At 34.3% G+C, this 26,091-nt stretch overlaps 1 protein-coding gene across 5 annotated transcripts in view; it reads left to right on the forward strand.

Annotated features, from left to right (window-relative positions):
- The window catches only part of LOC111511830 (GATA zinc finger-domain containing protein GATAd), a 136,471-nt gene that overhangs the window by 76,891 nt on the left and 33,489 nt on the right, over positions 1–26,091 (forward strand). For all 5 annotated transcript variants that reach the window (XM_074184750.1, XM_074184748.1, XM_074184749.1 and 2 more), the window contains 3 exons: positions 8,098–8,526; positions 16,229–16,472; positions 25,074–25,130. In XM_074184750.1, the coding sequence (XP_074040851.1) occupies positions 8,098–8,526; positions 16,229–16,472; positions 25,074–25,130 (730 nt within the window). The remainder of the gene's footprint in view (positions 1–8,097; positions 8,527–16,228; positions 16,473–25,073; positions 25,131–26,091) is intronic.

The raw sequence follows: 26,091 nt of genomic DNA on the forward strand, positions 1-26,091 counted from the left end.
GTTTTGACCATTTGCGTCCGTCCCATTAAGTAGGAATCGAACCATTTGTGAGTTACTCCTCTGCATCCATAACGTTGGAGCTTTCTTAGCAGTATTTTGTGATCAACGCAGTCGAATGCCTTTGACAGGTCACAAAATACTGCGGCAGTCTTTTCACCGACATTTATCTCAGAACAAACTTTATTCAGAAATGAGAAAATAGCATCGTGTATATTTTTATTATTCTCGAAGCCGAATTAATTTTCACTGATGATGTTATGCTTATTTATGAATCCAAGTAGTCGTTTTTTAACTAGTTTTTCAATGATTTTTGCGACGGTTGGTATGAGAGATATAGGGCGGAGATTAGAGGGATCATCAGCTCAGATCATCACCCAAGAAAATATGTACAGATAATGCCTCAACATTTTGTTCTGACGAACTTTGAAAATTCCTGAAAAAATGTGACATGGCACATCTAACAGGACCATCCAACAGCGCCCAAACAAACGATCAGTTCGAAAGCGCTGTCAAAATCATGAAGAAGAAGTAATTGTAATTTCGAAGGGTAATAGTGAAGGTACAACTGATATAAATCTTCGACTAAATAGGTTTCTTTTCCAGTATCGAAACACTACTCACTCTATTATGGGTGAGGCATCTTCAAAGTCATTTTTGGGCTGATTAATACCATCGATCTATTGATCTATTGCTCCCATCAGTTACTAACACAGTTACTAAAAATAAAGATAAAGAAAAATTAAGAACAATTTTTGTAATTTCCGAATAAGTTTGGATCAAAAACTCAAAGATGGGTAAAAGGACACACTGAAAAAAAGATGGGATATAATAGGTATAATAATGATGATAATAATTTATTTGCTCATAATATTTAGATGTACAACAGAGTGAGTAACAATACTAGCAAATAAAATAGAAAACCCATAAAAGGTGAAACCTTGTGTATGAGTATGCTATGTAATGTAATGTAATAATAAAGTAAAAATAATAATATTAAATATTATAAAAGTGCAGGCTTAGGAAATACTTTCGGGAGTAGCAACCAGTGTCGTTCGTTTTCGAATTCCAATTCGCTCGGGGTGAAGCCCGTAGTTTCATGAACCACTGAGTTCATGAATTCCTGAGAAGTTCCGCAATTTCTTGGTCATTTGTAGTAATATTGTCATTATTTTTAATTGTTTGATTTTGTTTTTTTTGTTTCGATAGTTTTCAAAGAGTTTCATAGTTTTTTTGAATCGTTTTTATGTTTATCTATTTCATTCTTATAAAATAATAGTTTAGCCCCGTCCATCATTTCATTGAGTTTATTCCGATATCTTTTGTATTCAATTTTTGAATTTTCATTGTCGGGTTCATTACGCACCTTCTTATGGAGTTTGTTTTTGGTGTCCATCGATTTGATTATTCCTTTAGTCTAATTTTTTCCTTTTATCCGTTTTCTATTGATATTAATTTTTCAGTTATTTCTGAGAATTTATCTAGGATTTTTTTTTGTAGTTGTTTCAATATCCCTATCTGAGTATAGTATTTGCCAAGATTCTTTCTTTAGTTCATAGAGCATCTTCTCGTTTAAATAATATTTGTGCTGAACTGTTCTGTTTTCATTTTTGGGTTGTGAGGATTTTATGTATTCTAATTAGATTGCGATGGGAAAATGGATTTGGTGGCGATTGATATGTTAGGACCCTCGGTGCACAGTAGAGAGGGCGTTAGTTGTATACTAGTGGTACCGAATGTGTTTATCAAGTATGTTTCCCTTTTCACCATTAAAAAAGTCACAATGCGAGCCATAAACTTACCCTTATTTTCCGATTAATGGCTGTCCTCAGAGAATACTTTCTGACGCTACCCAGTTTGCTTTTCAATCTTAGAAAAACAACCTTGAGGAGCTTGGTATCAAATAAGTTTTTGTCTCGGTACGACAACCCTTGCACTAATTCAGGTCGACCTTTCCAAAGTTTTGAGGTTGATGATTTTTCTTCGGCGGTTCGTGCAGAAACGACAAAACTCTTACTGTTATTAGACGGCCCATACCGAATTGAAAAAAATATTCGGGATAATACTTATGTTTTGCACAATCAGTAACGGAGATAACCCGGTATCACAATTGATTTTAACACACTTTTATTAGCTTCACCTGTATGTATGTAAGTATGTTTGTTTGCAACTCTCCTTGCTTGATCTATTAGCGGGTAGATGGCGCTGTACGTAACCTCTTTGATACATCGACGTGATTGCTTGATCTATTCGCGGGCAGATGGCGCTGAATGTAACCTCCTTAATACAATTCGAACTCACTTTACATGTATTTCTTAATTTGGAAAAAGTATTTTTTCATTAACACGCGCGTCTGCTGCCTTATTTGTAACCCTCCTTTGCGCGTCTGCTGCCTTGGACTTGGTAGCTGATTTTCAGGCTCCCTCTCCGGAATAGGAAAATATCAATGGTCAACAATTACGGCTGATTGATTCCAAAGTTTTTTCACAATAATACTAATATTTTCCGTTCGTTATTGTTTTAAGCTTATTTAAAAAATATTTTCAACTTTTTAGTTCGATGTTCTTTAAAAGAGTGTTTTTTAGTTTCTTAAACTATATTTATTTATTTGGTTGAATGGCTACGTCAACAAACAAAACTGTCGCATTTGGAGTAAAGGTAATCCTCAAGTGTATGTCAAAACACCGTTAAATCCACAAAAACTGACTGTTTGGTGCGCTTTATGGACTGGTGGAATCATTGGTCCGTACTTTTTCAAAAACGATGGTGGCCAGAACGTTACAGTCAATGGTGATCGGTATAGAGCCATGATTACTAACTTTTTCATTCTTGAATTGAATAACCATGATGTCCAGGAGATGTGGTTTCAACAAGACGGTGCATCATGCCACACAGCTCGTGCCACAATAGATTTATTGAAAGACACGTTTGGTGACCGCCTAATTTCACGTTTTGGACCTGTGAATTGGCCTCCAAGATCTTGTGATTTAACACCGCTAGACTACTTTCTGTGGGGCTATGTAAAGTCATTGGTCTACGCGGATAAGCCACAAACGCTTGACCATTTGGAAGACAACATTCGCCGTGTTATTGCCGATATAGGTACGGCCACAAATGTTGGAAAAAGTCATAGAAAATTGGACTACATCCGCGCCACCCGTGGCGGTCATATGCCAGAAATCATATTTAAAATGTAATGCCACAAGATTATCTTTCGGATAAATAAAATTCATGTCAATCGAATAATCCATTGTTGTTTTATTGCAACTTAAAGTTTTATACCTCTATAAAAAACACGCTTTAGTTACTCTGGAGGGGGGATGCAATGTGTTGATACTTATTTTATTGATAAGAATTCCAAGCCACTTCCAAAAAGTGACAACACCGTATGTCGGCCGCACTTCAGTGGCGAGATGGTTTTTATCTTTCGTTTTTTTTTGTAAAAATTCGTCTGTAGCCCGGAGCGTTTGAGAAGGGGTTTTTGAATAGACCGCTGAACCACGTTGTGCTAATGAATGAACGACATCTAAGTTAATGAGCTGAAGATTATTTTCTTGTGGTTTTCAAAGCTCAGAATTTTTCTTTGAAAAATTGTTGCTTGTGTCTGCGAATTATTTCGGATAGGTAACATATTTCTTTCAAACAAGCTCGCTAAATAAAGTACCAGTTACTGTCCTAACAACTGTTCTTTACTACTTCGATGAAATCCTACCTTGAAACAGCATCCCGAGATACCGTTTCGTAATATCCTTCAGCTAGAGACTTTTTTTTTGTTACCTTTCAATGTGTACATATGCAAGTGTATATGTGTAAACTACTAAATCTATTCCATATGTCAGGAATATTCTGTAATAACTTCATATTCTTTAAAATTTTATTGTCAATGTCTTCATAAAAAACTCTATTGTCGGTATAGTAGATTTATTTATTTATTACCCAAACATACTATTTCAGCCTAATCACTTGGATAAATAAGATGAATTACAATTATTCACATAAAAATATTGTCTATATTATACTTACTACTTATTAGCCAATGCCCAGAATTGTAGAAGATGAACTGAGTCCAAAATTGTGGAGATGTGGAAAATCAGTCTCAAATACTTGTATTCAATATGCAGTCTAAAAAATTTTTGCGATAAAATTCTGGGGGTGAGGTCCAGTCTAAATCAATCAAAGTGTTGAAATTATTTGCTAATTTGAGAATGTAAACCAGTGGTGCCCTTGCTGGATTCCCTATTCTTGATATATTGAACATTAGGGTAGAACGTGTAAGATGAGGAGGAATGTTGAATGGAATCGCATTAAGAATTTCTGAAGAGTTAATTTTATTATTTATCATTTTGTGTAGAAATATCATACAGTTCAAGCTCCTTCGTTGTTCCAAAGATAATATTTTAAACTCCGATCTCAACTGATATGTTCTTATGGTATTATAATCAGGCCACACATGATACTGTTTCATGTATAAATGTCTTAGTAATTTATTCTGGACCTTTTACAATTCATATGGATACTTTTGATATTTCCCGGACCAAATAATAGAAGCAAATTCTAGTTTAGGCCTTACTAAAGAATAATATAGTAGCTTAATCATATGTATACTCTAAAAGCATGATGCCCGCCTGATCACAAAACCCAGAATTCTATTGGCAGATTTTACATTTTTTTTATATGACAGAAAATGAGAATTGTAAATTATAAGTTACTCCAAGATCTTATACTTCTGTTTTTCTTTCTAGGACATCTCCATTCATTTGATACGAAAAGTAATTGGTTCTTTCAGACGAGTTATTGAGAGCGCCGAATATTTTTTCAAATTGGAGTATAATTTATTCTTCTGACTCCATTCCATAATAGAATCAATATTCTTATGGAGCCCTATACAATCCCGAACTGTTTTTACTTGTTTGAATAAATTCAAATCGTCAGCAAAAAGTAAGCAATCTGAAAATTGAAGATAATGGAGTAAATCGTTTACGAAGAGTATGAATAGAAGTGGTCCTAAATTCGAACATCGAGGAACACCCGAATTGGTCAAAAATTTACCAGATGTATTTCCATCGTATATGATAATGAATTGTCTTTCTTGTAGATAATTTTCTATCAATTTTAAGAAATTGCTTGTCAATCCATATCTGCTTTTCCAAGAGTACATCATGATGAACCTGATCAAATGCTTTATGAAAATCTGTGAACACAGTATCCAATTGTGATTTATTTTCTATTGTGTTGAAAGATTCATTACTGAATAGCAATAAATTTTTGTTAATTGATCTTTGACTAATGAAGCCATGCTGTTGAGGTACTATATATTTACTGGTGAAACTGCTGAGTTTACTGAAAATAATGTGTTCTAATAATTTTGCTGGCGCACGCATGATGGTAGTAGCTCTATAGTTCTCAACATCTATTTTATTGCCAGATTTATGTAAAGGTATTGTTATGGACGTTTTTCACATAGGCGGAAATGAATTGATTTGATAATTAAATTGAAAATGTATATCAATAGGGCTTTCAACCATTCACTGCACCCTTTCAGAATATATGCGGGTATACCATCTGTACCTTCTGATTTTTTAGGTTTCAATTTTCTCAGTGCTTCATTGAAATCAGTTTCGTTTATTGACTGCAAAGTGAATGTTTCATTACATAAACCTCTATTATCATTATTATTGAAATCCAAATTGTATGTAGCTGGTTGTGAACAAAAAACTGACGAGAAAAAATTTGCAAAAGCATTAACTATTTCTTCTTTACTAACAGATTCATTATTATAAACAAAAATAAAAGTGAAAACTAAATGTTTTGTGTATCCGAAGTGTACAAAAATTTTGTTCAATATCCATTAAAAAATACGGGCATGGAACGATTTTAAATAAATATATTTTTTTTAAAACTGAAAAATGTCGTTGACTTGTGCTGTGACATTCATTGATCAGATGTCATATTAAAATGAATGAATTGAAGAAGTAAATTTATAACAAATGATTATTTTCATAAAATTGTGCCTGCTAAATTCAAAACATTCATGTATAGAAATTTTGTTGAATATAATCAACTTTCTTGAAACTTATAAACAGACTTAGGTATATTTAAAATTTTCCTTTTTAGTCCCTACTCAATCATTACGGACATATTATAATAATGTAACGAATCTGAAGCCGGCCCTGACCGATATCACAGCCAGCAAACACATGACTCATCGCGAACCGTCGCGAAAAGAATAGGCGAGTACAGAGACCTCTAGATAAATCTAGAACGATCGTTACCGGTATATATGCCCTGCTTCCCGTCCATAGAGGGAGTCTATTCAGAAAGCGAATCGTGCATTTATATAAAGAATTCGATAAATTAAGCGTTAGTTGCTAAGTGTGGAATATAAATTAGTTGTGATAGTGAAATATTGTTAAAAATAAATTTGTTCAAGACAGTTAATTCTTTAATTTGTTACAATAGTTAGTATTTTAACTCATCTGATAAATATGTCATTCGGGCAAGGAATTTTTCCTGATGATTTGAAGACAGCTATTGTAAAACCACTACATATGAAAGGAAGTTGGTCAGACATCAATAATTTCAGACCAATTAGTCTTTTAACATGTATATCAAAACTATTCGGACACACGATGGCCACAAGACTAACATCTTTCTTCTCAAACTTGAATATGTTTTCTAGTCACCAACACGCCTATTTGAAAAAAAAATCCATTGAGACAGCTCTTGTTAATTTTAGTAATGAAATTCTAGAAGCAATGGAAAGAGGGGATCTATCCTGTGGGATTTTCATGGACTTATCTAAAGCCTTTGAGTGTATAGATCATGATCTTCTACTAGACAAACTTTTCAAATATGAAATTCGAGGAAACTCCTATGACTGGTTCAGGTCGTATCTAAAAAATAGAAAGCAAATCATAGAACTGAACTTGAAAGATACAGCAGCACGATCAGAGGCTTTGGAGACGTCTATGGGAGTTCCACAGGGTAGTATTGGTCCCAATACTCTTCATTATATTCACAAATGACATAAAATGGTGGTAAATTCAAATTCCGCTCACATAGTTAATTATGCTGATGATACTAACCTATTGTTGACAGGTGCAAACTTACCACATATAATAAAACATGGTAGAATTGTAATAGAAACGACAAAAAACTTTTTTCTGGAAAATAAATTAATTTTAAATGATGAAAAAAGAGATTGCGTCATGTTCAAAATTGATAACAGCATGGGGACACCGAAGAGCATCACTTTCAATGATTTACGAGTGACCTGCAACACATCTGTGAAGTTTTTGGGTATATATATATATATCGATGACACCTTAAGTTGGGTAAATCAAATAGAAAATCTCTGCAGAAAACTTTCTTCAACTACATATGCTATGAGAATTCTTAAAAAATTACCTCGACAGTGATGTTCTGATGACTGTCTACTATGCTAATTTTTACTCTGCAATAAGGTTGGTATTATCATTTGGAGCTCCAGTCATGAGCTGAACAGAGTATTTCTCTGCCAAAAAAGGGTAATCAGAATACTTTTTGGTATGAAGGTCATGTAGAGGAATCTTTAAAATGAACAAATTATTAACAGTACCAGCGATATACGTTTTTGAGTCATTTAAATTTTCAGTAAATTTACCAAGTTACTTTGAAAAGCATCATAAAACACATAAGTACGGAACAAGATTTAGGAATGATTTTTTATATCCGATACATAAAAAATCTCTATATGAAAGAAGTACTGTCAACAGTGCGATTAAATTTTTTAATTCTCTGCCACAGGATATAAGTGACATTGGATTGGCCAGCGGTTTTCTGAAGCCTCTGAAAGAATTTTTATGCAATATACTATACTATACTATAGATACTATAGATGAATATTTTAACAGTCTATTTTAAATTTTGTTTTTATCAACTCTATACTTATATGTGTATGTGACGTGTTTTATTCAAATTTTGAATCTTATTACTTTTTTGTAATTTTGTTCACTGACGTATTTCTCGGACAAAGTATTTCTTTTAACTTTTATACAAGATTTACATATACTCTGTAGAAATAAGTGAATATCTATCTATCAAATATGTTTATAATTACAGGCAATAGAAGAATACAGTAACTCGACATCCCCAAGTGAAGCCTCCCCCACTCCTGAAGCAAACCAAAATAACTGTGAATCGGACACGTCTTTATGGCAAGCTCTATCGCGGAATGGATATAATCCAAATTTATCAGGAGAGGCTAGCCAACTACTTAGGAAGTTAATAAGCTGTAGGAAACTAGGAATGAGCATAACTCCAACTCCGCCTCATGTTCTTAATTACACGTTATTCCGAGATCGTCAAAAGACACATGAATTACTGAATACAGAGAAATGCTCAGATAGAAGAAAACAGAGCTTCCCTAGCAAAGCAAACCTGGTTGAATCGACTCCAATGGATCAAGACAATGATGAGGAGGATTCCCGAGAAGACTGTATTCCTGATTTCACAGGAAACAATCCTTGGTGTAATTTGGTCAAGGGAAAGGTAATTTTTAGTTTGCTAGTGTTATTCAATTTCAGTGATGCAGGTTTTGGAAACGCTAGTATTTACATATTACGCAATTTAGAAATTACAAAAAAAAACACCTATCACTACCATTATGATATATACTTCCGTAGCACCGCGATTTTATTTGTTTATTCCTTTTCTGCTCCGAATTCTAGACTCTATGAATTTTTATTCAATTCTACAATTTTTATTAATGAGGAACATCCAAGCAGGAAGCATACAATAATCCAAGAACATAATTCGCGATGAGTTATGTGAACAAATTCGAGAGGCTTGTCGACAATTCACTCCCTATGATATGCGAATATATGTAAAATGTAATATCATTTTCACTATTGTTCAACTAAAAGAATGCCTATTAAAAAAGCTGTTGCCTGAAAGATTATCAGCCAAAACCGGAATCAACGAGTGTAACACAATGAAAATTGTATTGTCGGTAGTAATACGGCAGATAAAAAGTTTATTTTACGACATGAAGTTAGTGTAGTGCAAAAGTGACTGCTCTCATCATTGGCTAATCTAAATACCAACTCCGAAGTGCATTTTAAAGATATCAGTTCAATTCATACACTATAGGAATTCCTATCTTGTGCTGTTTTTGTTGGAATAAAAAAAATCCAGGTAGAATATAAAAGATTATGCCTACAAGATTATGCCTAAATGCCTTAACGACTTCGATAAAGAAGCCAAAACCATAATATGTGATAGCTGTAGCCAAGCAATGCACGAGTCGTGCTCTGAGATATGCCCTTCAGAGGCCAGATGTTTCACACTGAAGAATAGAACTATTCTATTCATCTGTGATGACTGTCGCACTAGTCTAAGAAATCTTCCAAAGCTAGTTTAACAAGTGGCTGAACTCAGCAAAAAATTGAAATACCTCAAATATCAGTTATTAGTCAATCAAAATCCAAATAACTCTAAAGATGTCTTCCATGAGGTGCAGAAAGAATGGCAATGGTTTACAATAATAAAGAATCGATATCTAACATACTGGGATATCTAACATACTGGGGGAACGTGTTAAGCATGACAAAGCGTTGGTTCAAGATATTCTGAAGGAAACGGGTATCCAATTAGAAAACGGTGACTTCAACAAAATATAGAGCGAGATATACCTCTGAAGGCGATTCTTCCCGAATCAAGTCTAGTTTTGGACATACTCATAAAAAATAGTTATCTTTTTAAAAAAGGACATCGAATATCATATGATCTGACTTAGTTTCAGGGAGATAAATTGAATCAAGTTTGAAATGAATTGAAAAACAGAAAATAAAAAGGGGAAAATGACCTAAGCATAAAATATATTAAGGGTGTTCCTAAAATAGTTCAGATTTCAAAAAACTAGAAAACTCCTTATCCTGCTATTATCAGAATGTAGGTGGTATGAAAACATATTTCATTGATCCCAAAAATTTAACCATTCAAAGTTCTTATGACATTGTTATGATTTCGGAAACATGGCTAGATGAAAATGTATCCATTTCAGAAACCCAAATTCCAAGCTACAACTTTTAGATTGGATCGTTCTACTCTCACTAGCGGTAAATCAAGAGGTGGTGGTGTACTGATCGTCACTATGAGGTCAATTAATGTTCATCGCCTCAATACTGAAAATAATACAGTGGAACAAGTTTTTGTTGAGATCAAGCATGGAAAAGATAGTTTCATTGTTTGCTATGTTCACATTCCACCCTGTTCAAGCGACGAAGTGTACATCGCTTTGTACAGATATATCCTCTTCACAAAGTTGTTATCTTTGGCGACTTCAATTTACCTGGAGCAGAATGGAAGAATGGGAATTCAGGTGTAGTTGTCAATTCTCCAGAGATTTCCAAAGCAGTGCCATTGTGTGAGAATTTCTGTTAATTAATCTTTTTCAAGTTGATGAAATTCCAAATAGTCATGGCGTTATGCTCGACCTCCTGTTTATGAATTCTGCTTTCATGATAGTATCATCAGGAACTGAGTTACTTCATCAAAAAAGTATCCATCACGGTTGTTATTCATTTGAACTGCCTGTTTCTAGCGAAATGTCCTTTTTGAACTATGGAGAATTTATTTTTGACTTTAGAAAAGCAGATGTCAAAGCTATCAATCAACAACTATTTTGTTTGTGTTGACTGTGATAATTATTTGAAAAACATCCACCAACTCAGCTTTGGAATAATTTTACGATATTATTTATTCAGCTATGACTCTATTTATACCTTTAAATCTTAGAAAATACTCTAGTTGCCCTTCTGCCCATCTTGATATAATTTTGAACTGAAACATTGTATATTTAAAAATAAAAACGCTCATAAGTTGTTCAAAATAACTTATAATGACAGAAATTACATGCAATTTTCTGAATTGAGATCCAAATGTTAATTTTTAACTAAACAATGCTATACAGAATATTTAACGGAAATTAAAAACAATATTATCAATGATTCACGTACCTTCTGGAAATATGCCAGTTTAAAAAATAATGCCAACTCTTATTTATCTTCTGTATCTTATAATGATGAAGTGAGCATTATTGGTATCGATATTGTGAATTTTTTTGCGAAATTTTTTGCATTTGTGTATGTTGAGTTAGAGATTCTCAAACTTATTTTGTCTACCGCCCACTTCGAGAATCAATTATTTTCTAGCGCCCCCCAATTTTTTTTACTTTACTACATCTTAAGAATCACAATCAGAGTCATTATTTTAATAATTAAATTATGTGTGTCATGTGAAAATGATACTTTCTGATGAGGGGAATGTAAAACACAATTTTGTAATATTATTCATGTTATCAAAACAAACATTTCAATTTGAATTTTGAAACTAATCCAATGTGAAGGATGAATTTGATGATTTTTAACAAGTTTGTTAATATCAGGCTCGAATTTACTCAAAAACAGCCGTAAGTCACCTCATTCGGTAATCTGCAACTGTTTCTCTTTTTAGTAAGCAACGTTGCCATAGCACTAAATCTACGTTCACACAAATATGATGATGGGAATGCTATCAAAAATCGTGGAACGATGGACCACAATCCAGAGTAAAATTGCAGGATTGGCTTTTGTAGCCAAAGTTCTTGTATCCATTTTTGAATTTTAGTTTTATTTCTTCGTTCGTTATCAATTCTATGAGTTCTTCCAGCAGGGGCGATCCTGCTATGTTGACATTTAAAAAAGTCCAGTCCGGTATTTTTAAAATGTTCTGGAATCGTTCTGCGAAATCACTGTGAAGGTTCTCCAAATGTTGGCAGTAAACATGCAAGTCGTCGTTGTTGAAGGATACTACTGACAAATTAGGGAAATTGCGAAACTCACGTCTGTCGATATTATTCTTGTATAAGAGCAATTTGGCTACAAAAGCAGCAATGATATTTTTTGTTTTAATCAAATTCAAGTCGTAACCTTGAAGTTGGAGATTGACATCATTAAATAATTTATACAGGTCTGTCAAGTACGCAATATCATTCTTTGAGGCAGCGGGCGGGCTTAGTACTTTCGAGAATGGAGACTAGAAACTTCTCGCTTCGTATTGAAGCTTACTGTCATCTATTGTACAGTTTGACAACTATCGGATAGGAAATAGTTATTGTCTAGTCCCCTAGATGGCGTTACACGAGGAAACGCGCGTTAAGCAGGAGAGGTGAAGTTTCTGTTGAAAGCAAAAAAAACATTTTTAAATCAGTCATCGCCCCCCTAAACCGCTTCAACGCTCTCCAATCTTCTATGTGCCCTTTACTGCATATAGGCCTCCAGCTCTCACAAATTGGCATTATCGTCCACTTTGAGAAAGACTAAGTTAGACCATCAAACAATGGCCAAGCCAATTTCGAAAGTACTCAATTTTAACAAATATCATGTTAGTTCAGTTGACGTTTTTAATGAAATGAGTAAGCTCAAAAACAATTTCAGTTCTAGACCAGATGGTGTTCCATCATTTTTACTTAAGAAATGTGTTTGTACCTTCAGTACTCTATTATACCTTTTATTTAATTTATCTCCAGATTCCGGTGAGTTTCCTTTGTTTTGTAGAAACAGTTTCATCAAACCCATTCACAAATCAGGGGATAGATATAATGTAAAAATGATAAAAGTATCAGTATTCCATCAGTCATCCCAAATAAATGATTGTCTCGTAACAAAACAACTTTCTTGGAATTACTCTAGCAGTCTAACTAATCAACAACGAGGCTCTCCAAAAGGTAAGTCCACAGTGACGAATTTATTATTATATCAGAAGGATATATTGGATGCATTTGAGAAGCGAGTTCAGGTCCATTCAATAATAATTGTAATTACTAAAATCACACTGAAACCTTTCAAACTTCTAGGTTATGTATCCACGTTAAGTAAGGACTTTTCGGTTAATACTTTGAAAATTCTATTTTGTTCATTAGTGTATGGAGTACTTCGTATTCTGTGCACAAGTTGTCACTAGAAAAAATTCAGAGTAATTTTTTGAAAACTGCCGCCTATAAATTAGGAATGCAAGTAGGTCTCTGAACGATTTTGAAGCGGTGTATGAAATAGGGACGCAGGTTCACCACTGAGATTTGTTTTGATCTTAAACTTTGCGTAAAAGTACGAATAAAAAATCAATTGCAAGATGAATAAGTAAACTCACCTTGTTTGATATAGTATGGCAGAAGTATGTATCGTAGGAGTGGAAGTTCCTTATTAGACAAGGAAAAATCTCACATGTAACTTTGTAGGTTCACACCACGACGGAATTGTATTGCAGTTTTTACACCGAGATCACGACGAAGAACGTTTTCTGTATCTCTACCCCTCTCCTTGAATATATTGCGAAACTACCAATTCGAGGAAACAAAAAAGGAAAGGATCCGTATGAGTAGATTTTAATAGTAGGAATAAGTAGTAGGATTTCATCAAACTAAGTTTCTAGAAAACAACAATTTAAATTATTGGTCCGCATAAGTTGTAAATGCAACCTAAACCATATTCACAGGTGTGAAACAAAAATAATAAAAATAAGAAATAAAAATTTAATTTAAAATGAAGGGTTATATTTTAAGGAGTGATTAATTTTTGGGAAAGAAAGTTTTTGGCTTTCTACTCTATTCCATCTCGATACAAAAAAAGGATGAGGGAATCTTCCGAAGAAAGGAAGGAAGTAATCAATTTGAAAATAAGTAACTCTATATATGGATGTTTAGATCATGCAAAAAAGTAACTTTCAGACACAAACTGAAAAAAAGCCTCCTGAAACAGCTACTTTCATATAAACATTGAATTACACGAAAGAAAAAAATTATTTCGAAACAAGTACTTGTTTGAAATACAAACTGAGTAGAGAAAAGTATCTTCTGTATAATTCAGTGTTCATATAGAAGTATTTGTTTCGAAAGAATTTTTTTCTTTCGTGTAATTCAATGTTTATATGAAAGTAGCTGTTTCAGGAGGACTTTCTTTCAGTTTGTGTCTGAAAGCTACTTCTTTGCATGAGTTACTTATTTTCAAATTGATTATTTCCTTCCTTTCTTTGGAAGATTCCATCATCCTTTTTTTATATCAAAATGAAGTAGTAGAAAGCCAAAAACTTTCTTTCCCATGTTTTCCAAAGTCACCTTTAATATTGATAGATTTCAGATCATTTATATACAGAAGAAATAATAGTGGACCAAGGACTGAGCCTTGAGGAAGTCGAACAGTTTATTTTTCCATCCTCAGAATAAATGGTCATTTTAACATTTTGACTACGCTCAGATAAATAGGATTTGAACCACTTAAGACTTACACCTCTTATTCCATACTGTTGTAGTTTCCGAAGCAGTGTACTATGACTAACACAGTTGAACGCCTTAAATACATTACAGAACACAGCAGTTGCAGTCACTCCATCATTTAGTTTGTTATATAGACTGTACAGTAATGAAAAAATGGCATCATGTGTGTTTTTTCTACTCTGGAATCCAAACGGACATTTGTTTAATATCTGGTTTTTCTTGAGAAAATCCACTAGTTTTCTCTTGACTAGTTTTTCTATAATTTTTGCAAGTGTTGTTATTAAGGAGATAGGTCAGAAGTTAGAAGAGATACCAATATCTCCACCTTTATGAAAAGGAAACACAATAGAGGTTTTGAGAAAATTTCGAAAAACTTCTTCATTAAATGATGTTTCTATCAAATCAACTAGTGCTGATAAAGCATAGATCACTGTGTAATAATTCGTTGGGTACAAACCAGGGGGGCATTGGTTAACATTCGGAGTACTTTATTTTGAAACCTTTGTATGATTTCAATGTTTGAATGGTATGCAATACTCCACAGTTACATTACAATTTATGTGACCTCCCACGCCAGGGAAAAAAACTGCAGTCTGGTCATGACATTAAATATTGACTGACGTAAGGAAAGTTATACCAGTTCTTGAAATATACGGTTTGTAATGATTTCGTATCTTGGAGCCTTTTTTGGATCCGATTTTTTTTTTAATTTGGGCAACGTTTCTTTTGGACTTTTGGACTATTTGAGTCTTTGATAATGTCTGCTGCATCTTCTAGTGAGTCCTCATATGGGTGAGCAGTGCAGACGTTTGAGAGATGTTCTGCGGAGGGTATGGGCTTTCTCTTGCTCTGTCCGTGCCCAGGTACCGACAGATTTTCTTATAGGAAGATATACATTAAGGGGCCGTTTTAGTTTTCTGGTGCCTTTCTATGAAGAATGAATTGAACAGAATGAGTAACAAAATCAGAAACGAATAAAATAGATAAAAAAAATTGTTGAACTGTTTTATTGAAAAAAAAAATAATCATGTAGATAATGTACCAAAAGCTAAAAAATAATTCAGGAAGTCCTAGGTAGCAGTCATCACACCAATCTCCTCAGCAATCTGCAGTATTGATCAGAAAAAAAAAATTTTGGGTGTAGCGTAACCTGAGCAAATATGTAAATAATATGCCCGATTTTATTATTTTTTTATCTGATCAATACCGTAGATTGCTGAGGTGAGTGTTGTGATGACTGCTACCTAGGACAAATTAATTTGTTTTACGACCTCACTGAGTATTTTAATATGAAACAATCTTGAATTAGTGTATGTTTTTATATATTTGTGATTGTGCTTATTGATTGTAAAACTATGTTTCTTTTTTAGGATAATGAAATATGTGATTGATTGATTAATTATTTATTAGCTTTTAGTACATTAACTACCTACATCTTTTTTTTTTCAATGAAACCATTTAACATAATTTTTTTTTACTTATTTTATTTTCAAGTTTTTAGTTTCTAAACAATTTGCTGCCATCTAACTGTTCAATATATAAACCTTCCAAAGATTTTACTCGACTCAGGACAACATTTATTGTAATCATTGAAAATATTCTCAAAGGATGAAAAAAAACATAGAAAGTTTTATTTCCCATTTTTCATGATGATCTCCTACCACCTAGTAACGGCTACATCTATCAATTCAATAATAACATTTGATGAGTTTAGCAAAAACTGAAAGTAACCATATCTATAACAAGAATTGCGCTTGCAAAAAGAATTGTGGCAATAAATTTAGGTTAGGACCCAGTTTCTACCGCTCCAATTATAGTTGCAGCAGCTGACCGAAGACCTCGGTCTTTACTTTATTTCTTTAAAAAAAAATTTGTAACCTACTAATTGTTTTTTTTGAAGGATTGTTTCTGAACGAACTAATGGTTTTTCTTTGATTTAAGGGTGGACCAGGTATCAAAACAAGGGTGGATTTGCACTGTACTAATTGCGGTACACAAACAACTACAATATGGAGAAGAAATTTGAGAGGTGAAATGGTGTGTAATGCATGTGGTCTCTACTTCAAACTTCACGGAATTGATCGACCAGTTACTATGAGGAGGGATACAATTCATACTAGACGTCGAAGGGCAAAGGTTATAGAGAAAGACCAACCTCGCGACAAACCTCGCGACAGACCTCGCGGTAAGTCTCATACATCAAATCAAATTTGTGCATCACCAAAGTCAATATGAATACATATCAATCAATCAATCAATACTTTATTGTCATAAAGAACATGGAATTCTTGTTGACAAAGCACCCATATAAATAAAAACACTCAATACTAAAAGCTACAATTAGTCAGTCAACATATTGCAGGTTGAGTGAAGAGCGCTGCTTCTCAACTCTTGTTGAGAAAGCACGAACTCTGCCTTTTGTCAGAAATGTAAATGTTATATATATGTGTATATATATATGTATGTATATATATCTACTTTTCTTTCACTTTATCATATGTATAGGTATCTATATGTATATGTTGTGATTTTCTGGCAATAAAATCGATTATTATTATTATATGAAACAAGAAAATGAGTAAAACAAAGGGTTCGGGCACATTTGTAAAAGGAAAATTGAGTTTGGAAATCTTTACCAAAAAAAAAATAATTCAATTGAAAGGTATCAACATAAAATTATTCCCAAGTAAAATAGGGGCACAGCAAGAAGTAAACAGCCTTTTAGATAGTCCTTCGCTAAAGTAGAGATCGGTAAGTTAATACTGTTTTGCTTGCGTGTAGGATAGGTGTTAGCCATATTGAATTTATTAGAGTTTTTTAATCAGACAAACTGTCTTTGCTATGAATATGGCAACAACATTATGTAGCTTATGCAAGACAAAAAGTTGTTAACATGGATCACATGCCATTATTTTAGAAATTTATCTAATTGCTCTTTTTTGTGTAATCAAGATGCTTTGCATGACATTATTATTGCATACTCCCCAAAATGGGGAGGTGTATCTCAGATGGGATTTGATTAATACATGGTATACTATTTTTGCAGCAGAGGATCCCAGTTCCTTAAAGTAAAACAACCAGAGGACAGTTTTTTATTTGAGTTCATTGCACGCTCTTCAAATTTCAAATTATTATCAATGGGCACCCCTAGGAACTTAGTATTGTTAAGGTTCTCTATGTAACCCTTATCCAGTTTGATGTTACCAAAGATCACACCTGAAGTATAATATATTGGTTTTTGAAACGTTAAGGGCAAGGAGGTTAAAGTTGTGAAATACTAATTGTTTCTAATAAGGGCATCATTGACAACTCTCTATATCACTTCCTTGATGTACGGGTTTTATTATCATCAGGGGATATTCCCTTGTCACTGATGATATGTCCTAAAAACTGTATTTTTCTGACGCAGAACTGTGATTTTTCACGATTAAGCGTAAGTCCACTACTTTGGATTTTCTGTAATACAGTTTTAAAGTTAAGATTGTGTTCCTCAAGTGTACGACCGTATACCAAAATGTCGTCAAAATATGCTACATGTCCTGGAATGCCATCTAGAATTTCATAGATACATCTTTGAAAAATTTCTGGGGCTGAAGATATTCCATATGGAAGTCTGAGGTATCGATATCTACCAAAACAGGTAGTAATTGTACACAGAAATGTGCTTTCTAAAGTTAATGGCAACTGAAGAAAGGCTGATGAAGCATCTAAAAGACTGAAATATTTAGCACTAACTAATTGGGAAAATAACACGTCCTGTGTGGGAATTTCAAAAATTTCCCGTTTGATGTACTGGTTAAGTTTTCTTGGGTCCATGCAAATTCTAATATCGCCATTGGGTTTTGGAACAACAACAATTGGATGTACCCAGTCAGTTGGCTCAGTGACAGGTAAAATAATATTTTGAGCTATCATTTCGTCCAATTTTAGCTTAACTTTCTCTTTCAAAGCCAAAGGAATTTTTCTAGGGGCGCTAATATGTGGTATGGCATTTTCTGACAAAACTATATCATAATGTTTTTTAACTTTCCCTATACCCGAAAATACTGCGCTGTATGAACTCAATAATATTTCAACATTTTCATTATTAGTTATGGATGACATAATATGGGATTTTTCTGGAAGAATTCCAAAAAGTTGACAGGCAGAAAGTCCCAAAATTGAACTTTGAATTTTAGAATTCAATACATGGAATGAAATTTTTCCAATTTTTTTACCATATTGACAATCAAGATAAATTTGGATATATGATGGAATCGGCCGATACTTGATGAAAATCCATAACTAACGTATTCCAAAAACACTTTATTGTGAGATTTTCACTAAATTGTTTTACAAAAACGCAACACGTGTTTCGCCATACAATGGCTTCATCTGGCGTGTCTTTCAACTACTAAGTTGAAAGACACGCCAGATGAAGCCATTGTATGGCGAAACACGTGTTGCGTTTTTGTAAAACAATTTAGTGAAAATCTCACAATAAAGTGTTTTTGGAATACGTAAGATAAATTTGTCCTAATACATCTATTTTGTGTCCTGAATAAGAGGACAGAGTTGAAGGGTCTGAAAGTTTTTCTAACGGTATGTTCAAAGCACAAAAGTAATTTTTATTGAGGGTATTAACCATACTACTACTATCAATTTCAACTTTAGTTTTGACACCGCATACTGAAATATTTTCAAACCATTCAATTGCATTAATGTCTGAGCTCGTAATAGTCCAAATAATAGAGTCATTACTACATTCACGATAGTTTACATCATTGTGCTCAAGAATTTCATCACCTCCACCCTCTACAATTTCATAAACTCGGTTTTTATTACGAGGGCAATACTTGCGATAGTGTCCTTTTTGAGTGCAAAAATTGCAGAAACGGTATGCCGCCAAGCACTTACCCTGTTCATGTTGTTGGCCACAACATCTACAAGTTATACTACCTCTATTCTTAATAGTCTGACTGCTACCAGCTTCTTCACATGAACCCCTATATCGGACTTGACTGCCTGGACGTCTCTGATAACCCCTTTCTTGACTATATCTATGAGAGGACACTGCACTGTCACCACTACTGTTATTCCAATCACGCCTTTTTATTTCACTCACCGTATCTTTCGATATTTCCTTTTGAGTGGCGACACTTGCTTCCATGGATCTACAAATATTAATCGCTTCTGTTAGCTTAAGGTCAGGGCTTTGAAGAAGTTTTTCTTGAATACGTGGATCTTTTACACCCAATACAATCCGATCACGAATTAGGACATCTTTTTGTTTGAAGTCGCATGTAGATGCTAGTTGCTTTAGAGCTGTAATAAACTGGTCAATCGTTTCACACGAAAGTTGTTCCCGTTTGACAAACTTGAAATGTTCGTAAACAAGGTTTTTTGTCGGATTGAAATGAGCTTCAAATTTTGATAAAATAGTGGCCAATTTTTCTCTTTCTTCATCCTCTTCGTACTCGAAAGTATTATAGATTTTTATAGCTTCGCCTCCAAGTAAATTTAACAGGATAGCTATTTTAACAGGATCTGCTTTGGAGGTTTTTCCACTCGCAATTAGGTAAAGATCAAATTTTTGTTTCCAAAGTTTCCAGTTTCCACTGAGATCACCACTAAAACTGAATTCTTCCGGAGCTCTGGTTTGATCACCCATTGTGTTAAACCTTTTATAGTTTTGTTTTAGGAATTTACTAAAATCCCCTTTTATTATCAACTGCCGACTTCAACGGATAAATTTGGCAACATCTATTGTTCAACAACAACTGACCTAATAATTTCCAAACCTGGCAGCACAAACACAAAAACAAGTGGTTTAGAGCACTTTACCGCTGTCACCATGTGAAATACTGATTGTTTCTAATAAGGGCATCATTGACAACTCTCTATATCACTTCCTTGATGTACTTTATTTATTATTAATGGATAAAATAGTGATTGTATACAATAGGTGCACACCATCGTGATGGCTGATTGACAACCGGATTCGCTGCCGTGTTGCCGCTTCTACTGAATACATGACAAAAGTCACACCAACTATTTATTTTTTTCATATTGAAGTTTATTGTTCCTTCCAGGTCAATTGTATGTTTGTCATGCCATAGAATAGTGGTGTCATCTGCAAAAATTGTAAATTTAACCGAGTTATCTACTCTCTGTATCTATAGAGTAGGGAGGGTGAGTGTAAGCCCACAGCACTTAGGCCACATGTGACTGTCCTCTCAGATGATCGTCTATCCTGTCCTTTCCAGGAAGGTGGACAGGTCACTGTGAGAAATCTCCTTTATATCGGCCGGTGTAGGCCAAGACTCGCCAACATACACTCTCTTATTGACGATAACTCCGGGCACTCGCATAGGACATGCCTGACAGTTTCATCTTCCTGTTCACACATGCTGCATAGAGGTGTGTCCACTAGCCCCATATTATGGAGGTGTTTCCTTAGTTGACAGCGGCCAGTCATAAATCCTACTGTTAGGCGTAGATTTTTCCTGGTCATCGTCAGATATTTCTTTGGCGCCAGCTTCCCAGGGTCGCCCAAGGTGATCCTGGCAAGATTGCATGGGGTGAAAGACCCCATGCTCTACTCTGTAGGTGAGAGTTCCATGTTAGCTTCCTGTCGAGGATACTACCAAGGTATTTCACCTCTTCAGAGAAGTTTCGTTTACTTTTGAAGATTTCGGGAGGTTTTAAGTCTGATAAACTTCTTTTCCTGGTGAAAAGGACCATCTCAATCTTCTTGGGATTGATCGACAGTGAGTGTTCCTTAAACCATATTTCTATTAATTTGAGCCCATCCTGCGCTCTATCGCACAGTGTATTCACAAATATGCCGGTCTTCAAGATAACTATGTCATCTGCATAAGCAATTGTGTAGAATCCATTATTGTTCCAGAGAAGGGGTGATGAGACCCCTCCCTGTGGACATCTCCTCATGACCAGTCCTTTCACTGTGATGTCTTTTACATTGATACTTATTGCTCTACTAGGGAGCATCTTGAGTATCCATTTTCCTACTACCAGGGGTACATTCCTGGAGTGTAGTTGCTGGGTAATTGTTGGAAGGGTAGGTTGTTTTATCAAACACCCCCTTGATATCTATGAATATACCCAGGGTGGATTTTTTGTTGTCCAATGATCTGTCGATTCTGCCAACCATGTGGTGAACGGCCGAATCAGTAGACCTTCCCGGAGTATATGCATGCTGATTTGGATGAAGTGGATTGTGAACTAGTACTTCATCTCTTATGTACCGCTCACATAGCTTCTCCATAGTTTTTAAGAAAAACGATGTGAGACTAATTGGTCGGAATGCTTTTGGTAAGGTGTAGTCCATCCTACCTGATTTGGGTATAAATACTACTTGTACTTCTCTCCACTTACTGGAAATATACCTCAGAGCTAGAGAGGCTCTGAATATTCCAACCAGGTGCGGCATAAGAATATCCAGTCCCCATTGAAGTAGGGCTGGTCTTATACCGTTAGGTCCTGGTGACGAAGGGGGAAAAGCCCGATATGGCCCATCTTATCTTGTCCTCGTCAACTACTGCCCTAGCAGATTGCCAATCGTATTGTGAGGGTGTTGTTGGTACTTCCGTCCAGTTCGTTATTCCAGGAAAAACAGAACGTGGGAAGTGAGTTTCCTTAAGAATCTCAGCACTCTCTTGGAGGTTGGCGGCTTTGTTGCCATTTTCCCTCGTCAGGATGCCGATGGTGGTCACTTGAGTGCCTTCTGTAGCTTAGAAGCTAGTGGGAAGTCTTCGACTGCCTCACAGTAGGCTCTCCAGGCTACAGGAACTGCATTTCTCGTACATATTGCTACAAACATAATCAATTTTAGTAGCCGAGTGAATAGAGTGGCGAGTAGCATTTTGAACGTGCATGATCAAGTCAAATGATAACTCATTATAATTTATATTGAAATCTCCAGTTAAGAAGATTGAACCTTCCAAGGATAATTCATTTAAACAAGGTTCTAGCCTGGTTAAGAACACCTTTACATCACCTGACGGCGATCTATAAATGCATATAATATACATATAAGATTCTATCTTATATACAGAAATTGCGACAATATGATTGAAATATTAATATTAACATTATCTATTTCTCTCAAAAAACTCACAAGTGACATGACAAAAAAATAAAAGATCCAGTAAAATTCACCTAGATAGTATTCAAGAAACACTTTGTTGTGAGAAGTTCACTAAACAATTTTACAAAAACGCAACACGTGTTTCGCTATACAATAGCGTCTTCGGGTGACTATACTATAACTAGATATACACTTGATATACATATGTTCGATAGGACATCTGATTTCAATTATTTAAGTGAAATTAATCTCACTTGTGTTTGACTATTTGGATCACAATAGCTTTATTTAAATCACACGGTATGATCGGTCTGGTTAATTTTTTTTCCATTGGACAAGAGCTCAATATACTTACTATACAGGGTGTTTCAAATTCGATCCTCAATATTGGGATCTCGGAAACTATGAGAGATACAAAGATGGTTAAATTGGGGCAGAGTTGCGCATTTACCTGACTAATAATACGCCGTTGAGAAAGTTCTGAAATTCCGGGTATATCCGGAGATATTCGGAAAAAAGAGAAATTTCGGAAAATGGTTTTTATTTTTTTCTGGCTTTATTTTTCGAAATATTCGAAAAATTACACTTCCACATTACCACTTTTTCCCTGCTACAGAATGGTATTTTCAGATTAGTTATCCAACGTTTTGTCTTCCGGCCACCATCATCAACTTTATGTTTTCTTATGGGCGCTACATTGGATTCTTTTTGTTTTGAATAGAACCAGATTTAACTTTTTCAATGATGTTTCATAAGTTATCATTCTTTTTCGAGAAATTGGAAATATTGAAAAAAAATAATTCTAATCATAATAGGCTTTCACTTTGATTTTTCTAAATTTGACTTTCAATTTGTTACACTCAATGACATTTTGTTATTGAACAAGTCATTTAATTTTTGCGAAAAAGGGCTTTCACGAATACCAGTTTAAATAAATTTCTAATGTTCTAACACTGTTTCTATCGTATTTGTAATAAATTTGTATCAAATCTCTTTTTTTTTTTCATTCCTGAAAGCTATTTTTCGCCAAAAATTCAATGATTTGTGCAATAACAAAATGTCAAAGCCTATTATGATAAGAATTATTTTTTTTCAATATTTCCAATTTCTCGAAAAAGAATGATAACTTATGAAACATCATTGAAAAAGTTAAATCTGGTTCTATTCAAAACAAGAAGAATCCAATGTAGTGCCCATGAGAAAAAATAAAGTTGATGATGGTGGCCGTAAGACGAAAAGTCGGATAGAAAATCTGAAAACACCATTATGTAGCAGGGAAATAGTGGCAATGTGGAAGTGCAATTTATTTTCGAATCCTTCCAAAAATAAAGCCAGAAAAAAATAAAAACCATTTTCCGAAATTTCTGTTTTTTCCGGATATCTTCGGATATACTCGTAGTATCTCTCATAGTTTCCGAGATCCTAATGGTGAGGATCGAATTTGAAACACCCTCTATATATTTGATTTTTATTCCACAACGAATGTTTGAAATACAAACTGAGTAGAGAAAAGTATCTTCTGTTTAATTCAGTGTTCATATAGAAGTATTTGTTTCGAAAGAATTTTTTTCTTTCGTGTAATTCAATGTTTATATGAAAGTAGCTGTTTCAGGAGGACTTTTTTTCAGGTTGTGTCTGAAAGTTACTTCTTTGCATGACAGTTACTTATTTTCAAATTGATTACTTCCTTCCCTTCTTTGGAAGATTCTCTCATCCTTTTTTTTGTATCAAGATGGAGTAGTAGAAAGCCAAAAACTTTCTTTCCCAAAAATTAATCACTCCTAAAAATATAACCCCTTCAATTCACCCTCTAGATATTATCAAATCTCTTCAAATTTACAAAGTGAGGTCTTACAGACGAACAGTTCCTAATAAGTATCTGTGTCTCACCATGCGCTGATATTTTTCGGTCGTAGGTAGCCACTTGTGTATAATTTTCTATAAAGTCAAGTTCATCAGGCTGAAGCCAGTGTTCAGTTAACATAATTATCTCCGGAAAATTTAAACTATCTAGGAATATGAGCAATTCGTCACATTCATTTCTGACTGATTGAATATTTAAAAGCATTAAGGTGATTGATGGTTTGTCTGTTTCATTCCTAAAAATGATTTTCATTTATGACATTTTTAGAAGTATGTTTTAAGACTTGGTCCTTTGATAAATCATCACTATTTGTACAAACACTAATATGGTTCAAGTCCTTCATAAGCGCGATCTGAACATGTTCACCATTCCTTGAAGTAAATTTTTAGTCCTTTCAGAAAGCTCAAAAAAGCTTTTCCTAGGAAAAACTTGGCTGCATTGGTCATTGATAGTATTAGGGATTTAATTGAAAGCATTTATGATACTTCTGTAAGATGTGATTCATTGCCATTAGATGAAATGAAATGATTTTATAAAAGGCCAGAAAATTATGATGCACTGTTTGGAACCTTTGGTGTAGTAATGAATATTACTGGAGTTTTTTCCCAACACCAAAGAGGAAGATTAAAACTGTTTTAAGAGGAAGATTAAAACTGTTTTAATCTTCCCCTTTGAAGATGATCACTTGGTGATCGAAACACGTGTCGAGGTGTTAAAAATAACGATTTGGTGTTGGGAAAAAACTCCAGTAATATTCACCAGAAAATTATAAGTATTTTTGTTTGCAATATGCAAGTTTTCTCGTAATGTAAATATTATATATTTTTTTACAGAATATGGATCATTTCCTCATCCACCAGTCATAACGTACAAGGGCAAAGTCACAAAAAGTGAGTATATACTTTTTTGGGGAGAGATATGACCCCTTACCTGCAAGGTAGACTCAAAGTTGCCACTTTAAATTTTCTTCATTCAGTTCATACTTCAAAATTCAAATAACACTATTCTGTGTTTGAAAGGTCAGATGAAAGGAACCGAAAAGAGAATAAATCTATGAACAAATTGTGTATTAACTAGGCTTTTGGGTGGTAGCATTTCAAATTTCTGTAATTGACATAAAAAATCAATGATCACTCAGATGTAGGAGCAAAAACAAAATGGCACGAAAGAAAGGAACAATCTTCAAATGGACCAAAACTCTTTATGATTACTATGTTTTCTCTCTTTTACTGAACCTATATATTTATATCCATAAGGTTGGCCCATAATTATTTCCGGTTGGTTAACTATTGGAAGTTTGTAATGCACTGTTGGGAAGAACCTTTGGTGTAGTAATGAATATTACTGGAGTTTTTTTCCAACACGAGTTTTGTTTAGCTTATGCTGAGAACTCTAAAAAGTGCTCCTCAAATTAATCTTAAGAGTGATTGAACACGTCTAAAATTGTCGTTTATTTGACTGGTGTATATTACCGGAAGTTTTCTTTAACTCGTTATAAATTTTGGGATTACTTAACACCTGTAACAATTAATGAACTAATTCTCTACTTGTCCAAGCCATTACAAATAAAAACATTCCACAAAAAACCCGTTCCTGATAACAACTATCGATTTTTATTATTTGCTATTAGTCCCACATATTAATTTTATTATTCTGTTCAGAGTTCCTACATGGCTAGTAAATGTGAGACGTGCGGTAATCATCTCGGCGATACGCTTATCATTTGCGATAGTTGTCATATCTCGATGCACCCCACTGAGGGCTGCACTGGCCTGGGGGCTCCAACTGTGTGCCCTGGTTACACAAAAAAAGGCTTTGGTTTATTTTGGCGACGACTGCCGCCAATCATTC

The sequence above is a fragment of the Leptinotarsa decemlineata genome, unplaced genomic scaffold (genome assembly GCF_025532065.1).
Source record: "Leptinotarsa decemlineata unplaced genomic scaffold, Ldec_3_MD MMD2_tig00026358_RagTag_RagTag, whole genome shotgun sequence".
NCBI lineage: Eukaryota > Metazoa > Arthropoda > Insecta > Coleoptera > Chrysomelidae > Leptinotarsa > Leptinotarsa decemlineata.